This window comes from Octopus bimaculoides, chromosome 1 (assembly GCF_001194135.2).
Source record: "Octopus bimaculoides isolate UCB-OBI-ISO-001 chromosome 1, ASM119413v2, whole genome shotgun sequence".
NCBI classification, from domain to species: Eukaryota; Metazoa; Mollusca; class Cephalopoda; order Octopoda; family Octopodidae; genus Octopus; species Octopus bimaculoides.
In genome coordinates this window covers 126,943,665-126,962,635 of record NC_068981.1, presented here as the reverse complement: position 1 = coordinate 126,962,635, position 18,971 = coordinate 126,943,665, and the positions used below count along the sequence as shown (strand labels likewise).

The 18,971-nt window shown below is 34.7% G+C and overlaps 1 protein-coding gene across 3 annotated transcripts in view; it reads right to left on the bottom strand.

Moving 5' to 3' along the window:
• Window positions 1–18,971, bottom strand: part of LOC106882196 (uncharacterized) — a 30,553-nt gene that overhangs the window by 7,157 nt on the left and 4,425 nt on the right. For 2 of the 3 annotated variants that reach the window (XR_008264767.1, XM_052970188.1), the window contains exons 2-10: window positions 18,250–18,298; window positions 15,183–15,327; window positions 10,571–11,254; window positions 9,834–10,099; window positions 9,164–9,254; window positions 7,413–7,493; window positions 6,727–6,810; window positions 5,227–5,361; window positions 3,026–3,098 (exon numbers count right to left, since the gene is read on the bottom strand). Coding sequence is in view for 1 of the 3 variants with exons in the window: in XM_052970188.1 (XP_052826148.1) it covers window positions 3,026–3,098; window positions 5,227–5,361; window positions 6,727–6,810; window positions 7,413–7,493; window positions 9,164–9,254; window positions 9,834–10,099; window positions 10,571–11,254; window positions 15,183–15,326 (1,558 nt within the window). In the remaining 2 variants the exon portion in view is untranslated. The remainder of the gene's footprint in view (window positions 1–3,025; window positions 3,099–5,226; window positions 5,362–6,726; window positions 6,811–7,412; window positions 7,494–9,163; window positions 9,255–9,833; window positions 10,100–10,570; window positions 11,255–15,182; window positions 15,328–18,249; window positions 18,299–18,971) is intronic. The other variant, XR_001410962.2, reaches the window with a different exon arrangement.

Here is an 18,971-nt window from a genome sequence, read left to right as displayed (position 1 = left end):
GGTAGATAGATATAGGTAGATAGATATAGGTAGATAGATATAGGTAGATAGATATAGGTAGATAGATATAGATAGATAGATATAGGTAGATAGATATAGATAGATAGATATAGATAGATAGATATAGATAGAAAGATATAGATAGATAGATATAGATAGATAGATATAGATAGATAGATATAGATAGATAGATATAGATAGATAGATATAGATAGATAGATATAGATAGATAGATATAGATACATAGATGTAGATACATAGATATAGATACATAGATATAGATACATAGATATAGATACATAGATATTTCATCATTTTAACATCTACTTTTCTATGTTTGCAGAGTCAGATAGGAGTAGTTTGCAGTACACTAACCCCTACTTGTTTCCAAATGAAGTAGTAATTTCCCAGTTCCAACAAACACAAAAATGAGCTTTTTTGTTTCCAAAAACTGTGCAACATGTCAAGACATACCAAGAAGCCCAGCCATGCTTTCATAGTGAACTGCAGGCAAATGACATTGTTAGCAAAGCAATTGCTTCCAGCCAATGAATGAAATGCACATTAGGACACTAGGGAAATAGGATAGTTATATAGGTATATATATATGGACTTCTTTCAGTTTTCAGCAGCGAAATCCATTCCAAAGGAATAGAGACATGTATACAAGTACAAAGGTAAGTATTGGAAATATATACACACGAATTTGTGCATAGATGCACAAACATGTAAATATACATATGTATTCACATGCCACAAAAGTAAAGCCTAGTAATTTGCATGTCTCATAATGGTAACGAAAAGAATATATTAGTGAATAGGATGTTAGTGTTAAGCTATATATTTTTACATTGATACAAAAACCATAGAAAATGAACTTTAGTTGACTGAATCAAACCTAGTGGTAGATGGTCACTTCATGTATCAACCTTGGATAGATGGGACTCCAGAGTTACACATCCCAATCTTGGGATTTTAACCCAGAATATAGATGTATGAAACTATGTTTATTGCTTTGCTATTTCTGCCATTTCATTGCTTTTAAATGTAACTGACAATAAGGAAGGCATTTGGCATTATGAAACCATGCCAAATCAGATTGGAATTCCAGTTTTCAGTCAAACCATCCAACCCATGCCTGCATGGAAAAATGGATGTTAAATGATGATGATGAATTACTAAAAGCTGTTTTTCATAATTTAAACATTTCATAAACTAACAGAGCAAAAAAGCAAATCAATTAAATAGTTCAGACTTATCCTTTATCTTTTACTTGTCTCAGTCACTGGACTGCAGCCATTCTGGGGGATCACCTTGAAAGGTGAAGTCAAATCAACCCCAGTACTTTTTTTTTTTAAACTGGTACTTATTTTATTGGCACTAAGTTATGGAGATGTAAACGCACCAACACCAGTTGTCAAGCAGTGTGGGGAGACAACCACAGCTACATACATACATGCACACAGTGGGACTGAACCCAGAACCATGTGGTTAGGAAACAACTTACCACTCAGACATCTTTAAAAATTGTGATATTCCCTAATTTATGGGGCCCACTATGCAACTCTTAAGGGATCAACACTTTTTTCCCCAATATTTAAAATAAAGTATATTGGTGCAGGGGTAGCTGTGTGATTAAGAAGTTTACTTCTCAACTATGTGGTCTAGTTATTGAATTCAGTCCCACTGTATGTCACTTTGGGGAAGTACCTTCTATAGACCCCAGGCCTTGCAAGTGGACTTGGTAAATTGAAAGAAACTCATCATAATGTGTGTGTCTGTGTGTATACATGTCACATGGTTGTTGTAAATGAACATCATTTGTTTTCAATGTCTGGCCATGGGGAAATATTACCTTGCTTGGAAATAGGTAAGGGTTGGTGTTGGAAAATGGCATCCGGCCATTAGAAAAATCTGCCTCAATGAACTCCTGTCAACCCATGCAAGCATCAGAAAGTCAGCATGAAAATGAAATAATTATCAAAATTATATCATCATTAAAATGATGATATAATTAACATCCAAACTATTTTTATGACACACCATAAAAATAATTCATAACTAACTAAAGAGCATTGTTTTCTATTCTTGTCTAGGTCACATGATATGACATCTAGGATATTTTCATCGTTATAGGATATAAATACAATTAAAAGGGAATGAAATGTTATTGTTAGGAATGAGGTAATACTAGGAAGGGTTATAGAGCTCCATGAATCAACCCAATTATCTGACAATAGGGAAGTACATGATTCCAACTGGAGAGAGGGTGCCAAACTAATTGAAGAAATTTAGTTTTAACAATTTGGCTGTAAATTTATTTGTTTTATAATACAGACCATTCCAAGTAATCTAATTGTGATAACAGGTAAACACCTAAGTAAAACAATGTTGATTTATGTTAAGATAAAACTGAATAAAACAAAAGTTTCTGTGAAAATGTTTTGCAATACCTCTTTAGCTAGGTTTCTCTCTCTCCATGTTTACCTTACATTTCTTTATCTTTTGCTTTCACCTCTTCTAGTTTCTCACAAACTAGAAGTAAAAATAAAGACGTACCTATAACTAAGAACAGAATCTCTCTCTTCAGATTAATTCCTGGAAATATACCAGTACAGTAGTTACCATCACAGTATTCTTACTGAAATTTATTTTACTAAGTCTAGAAAAAAACAAAGCTTCAACACTAAAAAGAAAACACTTTTTACTAAGCAATAACTATACCTTGTTCCTACTAAGTGGGTACAACAGTGAATTCTGACAAGGGCACTCATTTTTAGCAACCTTAAGATCTGAAATTTTGTTTTGTTGGGTGGGATGGGGGGTTAGTCGATTACATCGACCCTAGTATGCAACTGGTACTTAATTCACCAATCCCTAAAGGATGAAAGGCAAAGTTGGGCAGAATTTGAACTCAAAATGTAAAGACAGGCAAAATACCACTAAGTATTTTGCCTGGCATACTAATGATTCTGCCAGCTTGCTACAATAATAATAAAAATGATACAATGCTTTGAGTACTTACTGTCCTGTAAATGATTTATTCGTTTAATGAGAATTGCTTTCATCTGTTCCATTTGGGAATCACGGTCACTTAGCTGGAGAGAATCATGTAAGATAAATATTTTTAAGAACAAATCAAATCAGCAATAAATATTTTAGTAAATTTATTTTGTAACTAGATTCTATGATAATAACTGGGAACAAATAGTCTTTCATACCTTATAACATTCAAGCTTCTTTTATAAAATCTAGAATTATATTTCTATATATTTATGATGTAAGCAGAATTTTGTAATATTTTTGCCCCAACTATACAATTTATTGGTCAGTTGAAATATTACAAATGTGAGATGTTTTTTTCAGTCTAGTAATTTTTCAGTAGTTTTTGTCAATGGACTGCAGCCATGCTGGGGTAATACCTTGAAAGGTTTTAGTTGAACACATTGACCCTAGTACTTTAAAAAAAAAAAAAAAAATTGATACTTATTCTAACAGTCTTTTTGGCCAAGCTGCTAAGTTATAAGAGTGAAGGAGCATGGTTCAGTGGTTAGAGCATCAGGCTCACAATCATGAGGTAGTGAGTTCAATTCCTGGACTGGGCTGTGTTGCATTCTTGAGCAAGGCACTTTATTTCACATCGTTTCAGTTCACTCAGCAGTAGAAATGAGATGAGACGTCACTGGTGCCAAGCTGTATCGGCCTTTGCCTTTCCCTTGGATAACATCAGTGGCGTGGAGAGGGACGGCTGGTATGCATGGGTGACCGCTGGTCTTCCATAAACAACCTTGCCTGGACTTGTGCCTCAGAGGGGAACTTTCTCGGTGCAATCTGATGGTCATTCATGACTGAAGGGGGTCTTTACTCTAAGTTCTGAGAACATAAACAAACACCTGCTGTCAAGCAGTGGCAGAGGCGACAAACACAGACATACACACACATTTATATATATCCCCTCTACAATTCACTCATAAGGTATTGGTTAGTCCAAGGTTTTGTGGATGATGAAAAAATTTTCATATGAAACAACTACAATTAAAGGAAGGCAATTAACAAATGTTATTGCTAGGAATGAAGTAATACAAGGAAGGGTTATTTATTTCAGTGAATCAACCCAAGTATATAAATAGAGATGAAAAATACTCAACTTAGACTGGAGCGAGAACCACCAGATAAATTAAGGAAATGAATTTTCAGCAAATGACTTGTTATAGTTTCTAAATATAGTTTCTATTTTGACTGACTAATCTAACTGAAATTATAAATTGCGACAACAGTAGTATTTGTTGGGAAATATTAGTTGAATAAATTTAGAAAACTAAGTTTCTATAAGAGTACTTTAACCAGGATAGTCAGGAAAATAATATGATTCCAGGTCAGTGAGAATTGGTTTATGATAAGTAAAAAGCAGTCATTCCTAAAATACGAGGCAAATAATGAAGAGAGAGAAAATAGACAAATATTAGTGTTAAAGCAAAATTGGTAAATTTGTTTTGTTAAAATGAGAATTTTTTAAAATTGAATATTTAACAAATGTATGTGTTGTGTCACATGAACAGTTAAATCTACAACTTCCAAGCGAGGTCATTCTATCTTTATCATCATTTATCCATGCTGACATGGGTTGGCTGGTTTGACAGGAGCTGGCAAGCCAGAGAGCAGCAAACAGGCTCTAACTTTGTTTTGGCAAGGTTTCTATGACTGGATGCTCTTCCTAACACCAACTGTTTTAAAGAGTATATTGGGTGCCTCTTACATGGCACCAGCACCTGCTGGGTTGCTAAGTAGCTTGCAAGACAAAGACTTCTCAGCTGAGAGAAGGAGTGGACCAGAGAGAAGTGGCCATGTGCCAGGTGAGCAGTTGGAGTATGATAGAGGGACAGGGATAGCTGTCTTACTACAGAGGAGTTACTTGAGCTAAGAAAAACATTTTCTTTGTAAGCCCTGAACATTAAGAGTCATCTTCATGGCACAGAAATTTATTAAATTTTGTGAATGTTAATGTTCAGGATGACATTTGCTGGACACTTGTAGAGAAAGGATGATTATGTTGAAGAGTAGACCAAATTAAAGTCCCCTAGCAAATAAAACTTGTAAACTTTAATAAACACTGAGTGGAAAATATTTATTTGTATCTTAACCAGGTGAAAAAATGGTTTTGTTTATATATAAAAAATGGTTTTGTTTATACATTAATAGATAAATATAAATCTTGGTAAAACTGACCTCAACAAGTTTTAAATTATCTTTAATGGACTGGGAATGAAGTCTGCTATATTTAGCTTGTAATTCTTTCATATGCTTCCAAATGATCTTCATTTCTGTTTTATTTTCCTCAAAAAGCTCTGCTGTATTTTTCCCCTGTAAAAATGTTTATTTGCCACAGTGGCATCAGATGAAGGAGACATTACAAAGATAGGTTACATAAAGTGTGAAAGTTTACACAAGAATTCAACAAGAAAAAAAACAAATTAGATAAAAAGCATACAGAGCTGACAAATAGTCCTCTCATAGGACCTCAACTTGAGTAAATAAAAAACATCATGGATGTAAGATCACCTTGACCACCTGGAGCAGTCTCAATTGTCAGTCTCCCAGCTGTCATTTTCCAACATACAGGTTTATGCTGCAAGTAGACCCATTCACTATTTTCACCAATCACCCATTGTTTAACAAATTTATCAGATGATAGCATCTACCTCTTCACCTTCAGTTTCTTTTCTAAGTGGAACTTGAAAAATTTGATGAAATCTTCCATCCCCTCAGCTTTGTCCATTATACAACCTCTTTCACCATAACCACTTGACAGGAGAACTACTTATCCTTCTGGGTTAAAGAACAACGAGGTGATCTCCAAAACAGATTATCAATTGTTGGATCTATCCGACATGCCATAGCAGCTTTTCATAATAACTCCATGCTTGCAGAATTTGTTGTAAGGCAGAATTTGTTGAAATTTTCTATGATTTGATGCCCTTCTTGTCAGTGCATAAAATGATAGTGAATGGTAGTGAAATACTGGTCATTCAATACAGAAGATCAGTGAGAACTGGAAAGAAGTAAGATTAGCATGCTGCACTAGATATGAAAGCACAGTGAACTAACAAAAGGGGAATTCCTTGTTCCGAGCAAAGAGAGAAAACTGGTGTCTATAGAGGATGGTGGTTTGGTTAAGTGCCAAGTGAGGCATGTGAAAGCAAATTATGACCAAGGAAGAACATGAGAAGAAGTAGTGAAGGTTAATCTCAAGAACTTCATGAAGGTGATGACAAAGGACTGCCACAAGTGATAAAGTGCTGTTCTGGAAAAGATCCATCAAATTCATGCAATAATGGGGAAAATAAACATAAATAGTGATGATAAAGAAATATGAGAACAATATTAATTATATTATCACAACATTTCTTTTTCACAACCATCACAGCATAAAATTGTCCTCATGATTGTGTGTTCATAAGGTGTATGATCTAAACATTTTGGAGTAGGAACTAAAAAGAGACGTATGAACATGCAATGCACATGTGCGCACTGAATTCGTAAAATGGAAGAGATGAATAAAAATGTAATTTGTATGTCAAACTAAAACAGAAAAGAATAAAACTGCAATGTCAAACAAGTTATAGGATGGTTGCATGCCACGTCTGACACCACTGACACCACTAACACACAGCTTTGCTGTAAGTTTGTTTGAAACATGACCTACTGAAGAAACCAAAGATAACTTACATCATCCTTGAGAGAAGACACAAGTCTTTTGAGATCATCAAATGCCTTCATCAGTTTTAATATAGCAGACTTTTCATTAGGATCCTATTTGAATAAAAAAAAAGATTGTCTTAGCTTAATTAGCAATAAGTAAGGATTATTCATGAATTCACGCTTAATACTATGTCAGCTTTAAAAATGTAGTGTAGCTATCAAACCCCTTAGTAAAGCAATGATCTAAGAGATTGCTTTATATTTGGGAAATTTCTTCAGCCTGAAACATTCACTCGACAGACTCAATATTAGTTATACAAAAAAAAAAGGGTGGGGGACACTGGCCAGGCTATGTACCTTTCTCTACTGGAGGTATAGGGAAAATCTCATGAGCTTAATGTTTTAGAAGATACAAATATGTGCCAGTGAGCATTGTATTGAATTAAAGACCAGAAACCATTGTAGTATTGTTAGAAAAGACAAAGAAAGAGACACGGCTTAACAATAAACTAGTGTCTGAAGCCTGTTAGGAACTGAAAGGCTTGGTTATCAGTTAAAAGATTTGGTTTTGTTATGATATGGTATGGTATGTTAGTGTATGAACACATGGGCTAAATGCACTGATATCAAATTAACTTTTAAATGTACAAAATATTAGCTTCTGTTTAAATCTTACAGTCAGTGATTTGTATGGAACAAAAAGAAGACCTTACATAATCTATTTGTAATTCAGGGCAAATACAGTTAAGTTCTGTAACAATCCATTTTGAAGAAATGCAATTTTTATGAACATTCTGGAAAAAAAAAAAGAAAATTAATCTTGAATATAACATTACTGTGAAATTTTTAAAAAGGAGCAAAATATCTAACTTTTTTTTACACAAGAATTTTTAATAAAAATAGTGTATAGCTGTGAAAACAAGACTTTCAAAATGAACAGAATATTTCTTATTAATCAAAACAGTTCCATTTCAAAACAAAAAAGACTGACATTTAAAAAAAAGCCCATTTCATTGTTGATTATAGAAGCACTAACCATTATTCTCAGTCCTTTCTTCCTAAAGCAATGACCATCTCTTGTCTGCTATCAACAAGCAACTATTTAAGAGAAACAACACTGCCAAAACTGCATCATCAAAACTATGCTTCACTTCAAAATCAGAACACACTTCTATTCTGATCAATTTCTGAATCTCTACAAAGTGACAGATGTTAAACTTCTTACTACACACTATCTCCCAACCAATAAAAAAATAAAAGACCATTACACTGCACATTACAGCTGGTGGTTCATGAATATACAGTGCCTTCTCTATCTCATCTACAATTATTACAGTCACATCTGCTCTTCTGAAGAAGTAAGCTGTGTATATCATTTCCACCCAATCCTTTCCATGCACTTGCCTTTCCAATGGTCAACCCTCTTTCGTGGTATCCTATCCTCAAATCATACTCTAAGCACTTTATCTGACTAATTCCTGAAAATGCAGCCATTCTTCTGAAATACTTTTTCTGCTCACATCTCAATGGATATTAACATACAAGTAATTCAAGTTGAACAACAATTGCATCAGCCTCCTCAATCTTGAGAGACACTCTAAATATAAAACATCCTTCCAACTAATTAGCAAAAGGAAAAAAAACAAAAAAACAAAAACAAAATAAAAAAACTCCAACCGTAGGTTTGAATTTTGGTCAAGTCAATTTACAATATGTTTGGCCTAATTTACAGAGCTGCAGTTTGTCTCAAAACATTATATAATTCAAATATACAGCTTTTATGTCAAAATACTATTCAGCTTCATATGCAAGACAGTGAATCAGCCTCTACATGGTTACTTAGTCTGCTAGAAGTAGTAGCCAATTCTCAATTCACACTAGCATCTTAAATAAGAGAAGGATACATTAGATAATATGCTTCATATTCAAGCCAATGATGCAGCTTTTACATGGTTACTTGATCTGCTAGGAATGACAATTGGATAATGTACTCCCTAATATGTTAAAGGATGGGTAAGCCTATAAACTAAGCAGACCTTGATCAGAAGTCTGCTTGATAAGGTCTAACTAGGAAGTGGCTGAATAACAATGTTCAAACATCTCATTTCAGTACCCATGAAATGTAAATCAATGCATCAGATAAGAGTTAAACAAGTATATATTAGCAACAGAGGCAGTATTAATGAGGTAATGTTTATCCACACTTAAACATGGATGTTCTTATTAGAACAATCTTTACTGTGGTAGTTGCCACGAGAGAATCTCTCATACTAACGTTTTGGTGCACACTTGTTTATATCAAGAGTGCATTTTGGCACTAAAAAGCCAATATGAGAGTTTTTCTCATGGCAACTACTGCTGTAAAGATTGTTCTAATAAGAACATCCATGTTCTTATTAGGGGATAAATATTAAACATAAATGATCTAGATTTAATAAAGGCTAAAACATATACAAAACCTTACTTTTGAAGGATTATGTTCTGGACTTATAGGTGAAACATCGAGGCTAAAATAATCACTAAGAGTTGGAACTCTCTTAGCATCAGCATCTTGACTAAAAAAGAAAAAAAAAAGGACATTAATAACAAAAATTTTTTTATTCATTTGACAGGATATGGTGAACCCCAAGTTTGTGTCGAGCTCCATTCTCAGCTTTAGTACGGTTTCTATGGATGGATGCCCTTCCTCATGTCAACCACTTTACAGTGTGCACTGTGCTTTTTTTCATGCTAGCAGCATCAGTAGGTCACCAAGTAATTTGCAAGATAAGGAAAAAACAGGAGAAAGGAATACAATTTAGTTTGCAGCTTCCTGTTATGTATATACCAATTCATGTGGAGGTAACTTTACTTACTACACCCTTTCATTGGTTTTTAATCTATAGATTTTGAAAGTTCCAACCAAATGAACTCTGTATTTCCTATAGTCAGCAGAAGAATAGCTGTGTTGGATGGTAAGCAAGGGGGCAGTTCACTCAAGGCAACACTTATGGGGATGGCATTTTTTGGGTCTACTGTATAAGCCTATATAGGCTGCAGGGTGGGAACAATCAAAGACTGTCACAGGCAGCACACTCTAGCTTCACCACTGACAACTAGCCCCACACATAAAAAAAAATAAATGTTCAAATTACCCATATGAAAATGCAGTGATTAGGTTATCAACTGAAGACCTCTTCAGGATTTCCTCTTCACTCTTGGTTTGTATTTCAGCTGTTTGTGTAGCAGATTGATTAAAGTTGGTATGTTGTTCTTGAGTCTTGACAGGAACTATATAACTTGCATCAGAAAATTCTCTATGCGTAGAAGTTTCAGAAACAGCACAATTAAATTGGTTATCAAGTTGAAATAATTGGAAGGAGTCGGCCATTTCATCATGTACAGTTTTATTACCATTGCACTGAAAATAATATATACATATTAGGATTATTTTTTTTAATTATATAACGCAATCATTGCTTACAGGCTGCTAAAGGGCCAATAATTAACACAATTTATTATAGAGAGTAACAAGTGAGTGGAGAACTCAAAGCAGAACAAATATCACAAGAAACTTCATTCAAAGAGCAACAGCTTTGCAGTTGCTTCACCAATGGTTACATCCCTCAATACTATATCCCATTCAGAGAGGGACAATTTAGATACTAGAGGGTTAATATATTGAACCAGCTAAAAGGCAACATCAAAATTTGGAGACAAAACTAAATATTACAATGTAATTAGCTTACCTCTGTTTTCTAGATAAATTTCAATCCCATTATTAGGCAATAATTAAGTGATTCAAGTGATTCAGTTAGACAAGATTAACACCTGGATCTGTGAAAATTTTAATATCAAAACAAAAAAGGTCAAGAAACTCCTCTTTACTTACTTCATCATTTTTAGTTTCTGTTCTAGTGTGCTCCAAGAGTTTGTGGAAGCTTTCTTTCATTTCAGAAACTGATGAATTCAAATTTTCTGGATAAAGCTGAACAATAGTGGTGTTAACATTAGAGTTTGTAATAATAAGGCCAGGTACAGGTGTGGACATGGTAATATCTTTTGTTTGATTGCTGAACGGCATCCATTCATTAAATGTTTGGTGATTTATTAAACTATAGCGAGTAGAAGCTGTTGGATTATCTTGCTTGACATATTTTGTAAATGTACAGAATCCTAAATCAGGATTGCTCACATTCCAGTCTATGGATTTCTTTGTGTCAAACTGTGATTCATATTCATTATGGGAAGTATTCACTGGATACTTTTCCAAATTGTTTGGTGTTTTAAAAGTCATTGATTCTTGACTACAGTTTGCCATTGTCTCCTCTTTGCTTTGAAACAAAGGAGTGGTGAAACACAAACTGTATTGATGACCAATATTACAATCTGAATTACTCGTAAAATCAATGCCGTTCAATTTAGATGAAAGACTTTGACATATCTTTGATTCAAATTGTTGCACCATGGATTTCACTTTATCTTTTACATCGGTGACAGATTCTTCAGGAGATTCGTTATCTGTTGGTGACTGCATTATTTTCTTGGTGCTTGAAGTGTTAACACTTTTATTCAGCTTATAAATAACAAAAAGTAAAATAAAAATAGAAAGTTAAAAAATAACAAGAGCAAAATGAATCAACAAACTGAAACAGTACTCATTTAATATATGCTTCGCAAATACATAGCCTTATTATTGATTTCTAGCAGTGGCACAAAACCATACATTTCGGGAAGGAAGTAAAGTAATTTAATTGACATTAGTACATAAGCATTATTTTAACATCATCTTTCACAGCTGTGGTTCTCAACCTTATGTAGCTCAGTGTGCTCTTTCACTGAATCATATTTACAAACACCCTTTCCTCATGCTTAGCATAGAAAAGGTAAGATATTTTAATCAAACAGAAGCTAATTTTCTTGTAGTCTGCCATCTTGCATGTTCTCCTTTTAAGATATTTCTATAGACTAGTACTTCCCGACTTAACATTTTTCAGAAAATTACTAAAAGGCAAAGGCTTGTACTGGAATTTGGTGTTTCATAAATTCTGTTCATTCATTATTTTAATCCCTAGGAAGTTTTTTTTTTCTTTCTGAAGCATATTTTATTTTGCTTGTAAACAGGTGAGTGTTAGTGACAGTAAGAGCATCCAGGTACAGAAAATTTGTCTCAAATTGTCTGGCCCATACAAGCATGGAAAAATGGATGTTGAAACAATAAGAAAAATCACAACTCCTCTGAGCATCCAACGTCTCCCACATCCACCTTATGAACTCTCAAAATTAAGAACCACTGCTTTAGAGGGATCTGAACTAAAAACAAAGGATATGCAAACACAAGGTATTTGTATTAGTAGTAGTATTTTGTGCTTATACCAGATCTTATTTCTTGAGTCCTCAAAACAAGGAATTGTGAATCTGATTGTTGTTTATTAGACAGCAAATTTTGAAAGACTAATTATTGTCAGCTGAATTTGTCAAAAAATGACAGTTGAGCTGTAAACACTTGTGTTTGATTGAAGACATTTAATCCAACACACTACAATTTTTGCCACTCTACTGCCCTTAATCTTTGTTTATTACAGATATTCACAGGTTATCAAGCAGATAGTATGTCAGACTACCAACTGCAGTCTCAGTTCATGTCTTGGCTTGTATAGAACCTTGCTGTTGGTAACTATATCTCAAAGTCAGTTCACATACCTATAAAGAGGTACCACAATGTATTGAAGTAATTACTAAGTAACAAGGCAGCATCTATGCAATACCAATTTGCTAAAAATAACAGAGTCCAAATCTCCATTAAAAATAGAAAAGATACACTGGATAATGTACAGGAGGGTCATGGTTAGACTGCTTTAACATAGGTTTGCCTGATCAGGTCCAATCAAACACTTAATTGTATCAATGACTTTCATTTGTTTGCAGTGTTGAGTTCAAGGTTACTCATAAAGAGAGGTCCTTCATGACTGGTTTATCCTAATCTACATTAGATGCAATGCATTATGGGACTCCTCCCAGTACTCGAGTAAAAAAAAAAAAGGATTACACAAAGCTAAAATTTATGACTGATGAAAGAAACCCCCCCCCACACTTAATTCCTAGCTCCATATACATTGTAGATTAAGGCACAGACATAGTAAGAAGTTTGATTTCCAACCACATAGTTTCCAGTTAAGTCCCACTGTGTGTATACCTTGGGCAAGAATCTTCTACTATAGCCTTGGCCTAACTAAAGCCTTTGGTAGATGGCAACTGCGTGCGTGCGTGTGTATGATAAACCACAAGTGATAACAAAAGAGACAGACCTCATATCGGAAACAGAACTATTATTGAATGATACAAGCATAGAGACTTGCATTTTGGACTTTAAGTTTCTGAATCAACAATTCAATGATCATTACAAGTCATCAGCTATTGTAAGTCCAGTGTACATGGTACTATTGATTATGGAAACACTATGCATGTGTGGGGGTATGCATTTTGTCATCTCAACATCATGAAATAGTTGTGTCATTATCATACAAGCAGTCTCTGGTGACAATTTTCCATGGAAGCATGTCTGGTCATAGAGAAACATTACTTTGTGTGGAAACAGGTGATGGCTGGTGACAGGAAGGGCATCCAGCCATAGAAAATTTGCCTTAAATTCTGTCTGACCCATACAAGTATGGAACACTAGATGTTAAAATACATAATGATGAGTAGCTTCTAAATTAATGACTCATTTGAAAAAGCTATCTCAAATATGATTTCTATAAGTGATAATTCCAAATTGTTTAAATAAAGTAAAACGAGTACCTTCCAAGAAAGGTTTGAAGTCCTTCTCTGTTAGGAGGCACAAGCACTTACACACACACACACACTCGGCAGTAACTTTCACCTACCAAATTCAATTACAAAGCTTTGGTTGGCCTGGGGCTATAGCAGAAGACACTTGGCCAAGGTGCCATGCAGTGGGACCGAACCAGAAACAATGTAGCTGGAAAGCAAGCTTCTTAACCACACAGCCATGCCTGTGCCTGTCAATAAAAATATAAATGATGTATAGCTGAATCACCATTGTTTTGACATTCTTCAATGATTGCATGAATCAGAAGGGATTTGTTGAAGCAGATATTCTATGCCAGGGTGCCTTTCTTATTGCCAACCCTCATCTATTTTCAGGAAAGGTAATACTACTTACAAATACTGCACAATATCATAAGGAGATGTCTATCTCTGTCTGTCTGTCTGTCTGTCTGTCTCTCACACACACACAAAACAGAATTGAGATCCAAGGTGCTACATAGAAAATGCTGGTGTAAGTGCTGATGCCATGTAAAAAGCACCCAGTACACTGGAGTGGTTGACATTAGGAAGGACATCCAGCTATAGAACAAAGCCAAAACAGACTATGGAACCTAGTGTGGCCCCTGACCTTGCCAGCTTCTGTCATGCTGCCCAACCCATGCCAACATGGAAAACTAACATTAAATGCTGCCGTGTGTATGTACACACACACACATCTACATATGCATGTATACCAATATCCAGATGCATGCATATATACCATGGTCTTCTTTCAGTTGCCATTTACCAAATCCACTCACAGGGCTATGATATGTACAAGGCTATAGTAGAAAACACTTGCTTAAAATGTCATGCAGCAGGACTGAACCTGAAATCATATAGTTGGGGGGGCAAACTTCTCAACAATACACCCATGTCTGTAAAAGTCAGTTTAGCACTTTCCTGCTTCCGATAATGAGCAGTCACTAAATATACACAATTTCTAACATAAATACAAGATCAGAACTTTTGTATGTAGATAGGAGTAATAAAATCAACTTTGCACTGGATTGGTATTTCATTTTATCAGTCTTGGAAGAAAGAAAAGCAAAGTTAACCTAGGCAGAGTTTGAACTTAGAATGTACAGGGTAGGAACAAATAGTCTAATCATTCTGCTAATCCATCGCCCTCTCATTAACACACACATTAAAGTACTTTTGTTAAATTTTGTGTCATGATCAGAAAATACATTTTCTACATTACTCAGATGAATAGCAATGTCTAGTGATATATTTTTGTAATACTTGTCATGGAGGGAATGTAAACCTCTATGATCCTTTATTTTACAAGGTTTTTGAGACTGGTGGAGAGAAAGGAAGTTATCGAACCCTTTTGATACCAACCCATCTGAAACTACCCGTAATTCTATGATATACTGTTTTAAAATTATCTAAAACTAAACCATCCATCAGAACTTCATGTTAATTTATGCTCCAAACACCACCTTAATAATGACAAAGTGATTTTAGTAAATTTATTTTCAAAATTTATTGAAACTAAGGCAATGTATTTTAACAGAAATATGGTAACAAAAGGGTTAAATAGTTGCAATAGAGTGAATTCTGCTAAAGGCACCCAAGGATTGACAATGGTGTTAAACCAGACAACAGATTAAATGTCACCTAATGTAATGAAAAAAAAAAAAAAAGATCTTAAAGTAAGAAAATATTACCTTTTCTCTTTGACGGATCATCTCACGTACTGACTGAATGCTATTTTCAAATGAGGAATGGCCTTCATTTGTAGGAGTCAATGAATTGTGGAGATCAGTGTAAGTTTTGTAACTAAATGAAGCATCTTCATCATGAAGACTCATCCTAAAAAGAACATTAGAGATAAATTTGGTATTAATATGCAGAGTATGGTCACCAGTGAAATAAAGAGTGTACTTATGATGATCTTTCTGATATACTTCAATTCCTATTGTGGCTATTTCATTTAAACACTTAAAACAGTGGTTCTCAACTGGGGTCCATATAAGATTGTTAAAATTTATGTGCAATAGTTTATACTTTTACAATACACAAAATATTAAAATTTTTTTTATACAATTTCTAATAGTATTTCATTATAAAAATACAGTAGGATTTATTTATACTGAATGGCTATGGAAGTCCAGTAGAATAAAATAGGAATCAAAGGGGTCCATTGGCAAAAAAATGGTTGAGAAACATGGTCTTAAAATAACCTGACATTATGCTCACTGAAAAAATAAAAAACAAAAATAAACACTTAAAATATATTGTCAAATGCCATGCAGAGTGAGACCTTCTAGCCAAACCTCCAACTCGAGTATAATATTCATTCCATCAACCACTCTACATTGTGGGATTCTTTCCTCAGATGCAAACCTTCATCCCAATTTGATGGGAAAGTGCAGTAAGTAATCTGGGAACAAAAGACACTAAAGGTCTCAAAAACAGCCAGTGCAAGAAAGAATCTGTTTATCAATGAACTGCATGTAGCCATCTTCTGATACTCTGAACTGCAAGCAGCTCCCAGGTTTCTGGCTGAAGTGACAAGGTTAGCACAGGAGAATGTGTCAACATGTGGCAGCCCAGACAAGTGACTTTCTTCACTGAATGGGGAAAAGAGTTAACCCATCTGGACACCTACCACTGCTATGGTCAATTCCAACAGACTAGTTGCATCTGGAAACCAGTAGTATTGAGGCTCCTTTTAGTAATATCATTTAGTCAGAGAATGGTGAGGGGAACCCACTGCATTGTGGTGATGAAGTATGTGCAGTCCAAACTGATTGACAGTAACTCAACTTTTATGTAGCAATGTAGCTCTCACACAGAGACCAAGGCACAGAGTAAATCTATACATGTACACTCATAGTCGAAAAGAGTGCTAGTTACTGAAAGGAGTAACACATTGAGCCAAAAACCAGTTCGGCTGTGAGGTAGTCTGGGGGCAGGTGGGACAGTACTGGTTGTAGGATAGCAGAATTCTCAACTGATATTGTTCCAGTCACTTGATTGGCTGCTTCCTGGGAGGCAGTAAAGGCATTGTTAACCTATCTCATACTCACAGTCCACATTAGGCTTAGATGTATTAGAGAACTTTAGGCAGTGCAGGATAAATGGACCAGTAATGCTGAGTTAGATAAATGGTGGCCAAGACAGCCAAACCAAGTTTCATTTGCTGCTAGTGGCAGGTAAATTCCATACACAAATGATGGCATCCAGATGTTCTTTTTGTATGAACTGTGCAGCAAAAAGGAAAACAGAAAGTGGGTATTTTGGGAGAGTAAAAGTAATTCTTCAACAGAAAGAAGTGTTGAACAAGAGTCAATCAGGAGTAATCTGTTGGTCATACTTGCCAGTACTAATTATAAGCAGCCAATGGTTATATTTATATCACATGTATGAGAAAGCATCAAATAGTCTGCCTTAACTGCAGAACTAAAACAATCTATTTGAGATATTTATATTTTCATTGAGAAAGACAGAGACTAGTGTGGTTTATCTGCTGCAGTCTACATATAGGTACGATTTTATACAAGAAGGGAAATAAGGTAAAGGACCATGAGGTATATGGAAAGTGAAATTCAGCCTAGGTATAGAACTGAATTTGCTGCTGCTACTTCAACATTTACAATTCACAAAGCTTGCAATTAGTCTATTTGTATGAGCATTTAGAGAGATATTAAACCTAAATTAGTTACAGCAACAGTGTGACAGTGAATAATATAGAGAGGTTGACCACAGGTTTTAAAGTTAGCAAAAGTTATCTAACAGCTTGCTATGGATTATTAAGAACAGTTATGACGAGCTTATTTCACTAGCATCTGGGCAGTATTGATCAAAAAGACCATAGCTCCACAACCACAAGTCAAATTAGTACAGCAGCAATGAAGCAGTTATTAAAGTTGATTTGACTAGTTAATAAGAAACATGTTTACTTGTTTGCAAAAAAATGTATTGATCTGGACCTTTGTTTGCATTTTGCGTCTGGATTTTCTTAGGGGGAAAAAATCTATTATTGATTAGTCAAGAATGTAGGAAAATATATACTTTGAACAGTTTCTTAGTTGACCTAAATACTAATTAATTAAACAAATGGTATCAACAGAAGGGGTAGCGTGTGCACGAACTGGTTTTCTGAAAGCAAGCAAAATGAAATAACTAAAGCCGAGAATCAAAACAATATCACCAGACTATGGTGCCCGTAACTATGTGGAGCTATGTTCATCGGTTTTAACTATTGATTTCTCAAATATAACAAAACCACACATTCAAGAGGAGAAATGAACAAAACTGATGTACGTGCCCTCTTCAAAGTCTATTAACCAAAGAACTGATGTGTACATACAAACTCACATAGAAGGGTGTCTTTTGATGTTGAATAAAGATATGTTTTAAAAAATAGGAAGATAGGGCGTTTATGTCCTTTATAGTATTTGTATTATATATGAAGTGTTTTCAGTTAGAAGTGGTAACTAGAGGCATTTACCACTTAATTAATTGACTTTTGCTTAATAAAACAACTTCACACTTAAGTTTAGAGACATTATCAAACACATACTTAATGCATGTGCTTTGCTCGTTCATATTTGAATTTAAGTTTATAGGGTTAGTTATTTAACCGCAGGTCAGCCTTAGCAGTCCTATGATCAAAGGCGTTGAAGCTGTAACCAATGTCATTCTTTTATGGTGTAAAGAGGACGGCACCATATGACATGACCTTAAAAGGAACAATTGTAGGGCATCATATAAAGATGTTTGACTTACTTTTAGTAAAGTTGAGCAACTAATGTTCTGGCTTTATTTTTGACTTGACCTTGTTTCATATTTCAGTAATAAAGAAAAGAAACAAAAAAAAAAAATTACTTTTATTCTCTGCATACTGCTGACTATAGTTTAAAGAAATCCTGAAAGGAATTAGATCATTATTGCCAGGAATGTAATGGGCAGATTTAAGACCCTCAACGGCCAGAGAAAAGTTCAAAAGGTCAGCTCATTCTCATTAATCTGTAAGCGCAGAGAAGAAAATAAAAGACTTTAAATTTTAAAATGCTGATTTTTCTGCGACTAAAAATTCAAGGCAGTGCCCCAGAATGGTTGCAGTCTAATAAGTAAAAATGAAAAAAATTCTGGCATTGATACATTCGGCTAAAAATTCAAAGTGGTGCTCTAGCATGGCCGCAGTCTAATAACTGCAGCAACAAATAAAAATAATAAAAAATTCTGGCATCGATACATTTGACTAATAATCAAGGTGGTGCCCCAGCATAACCGCAGTCTAATAACTGCAACAAGGGAAAGACTTCCTCCCGTCCCCCACCCCATTTTCTTGCAATTAAAAAAAATTTTTTTTCCAAAAACCCCCGTTTTCGGAAACGGAGATTCCAGAAAATTGCCAAAAATCAGCAATTTTGAAATATCGCCCCCACCCCATTTTCTTCATTTTTCACCCTAACTGTAACCCTAAAACCCTAACTACATAAGTTTTT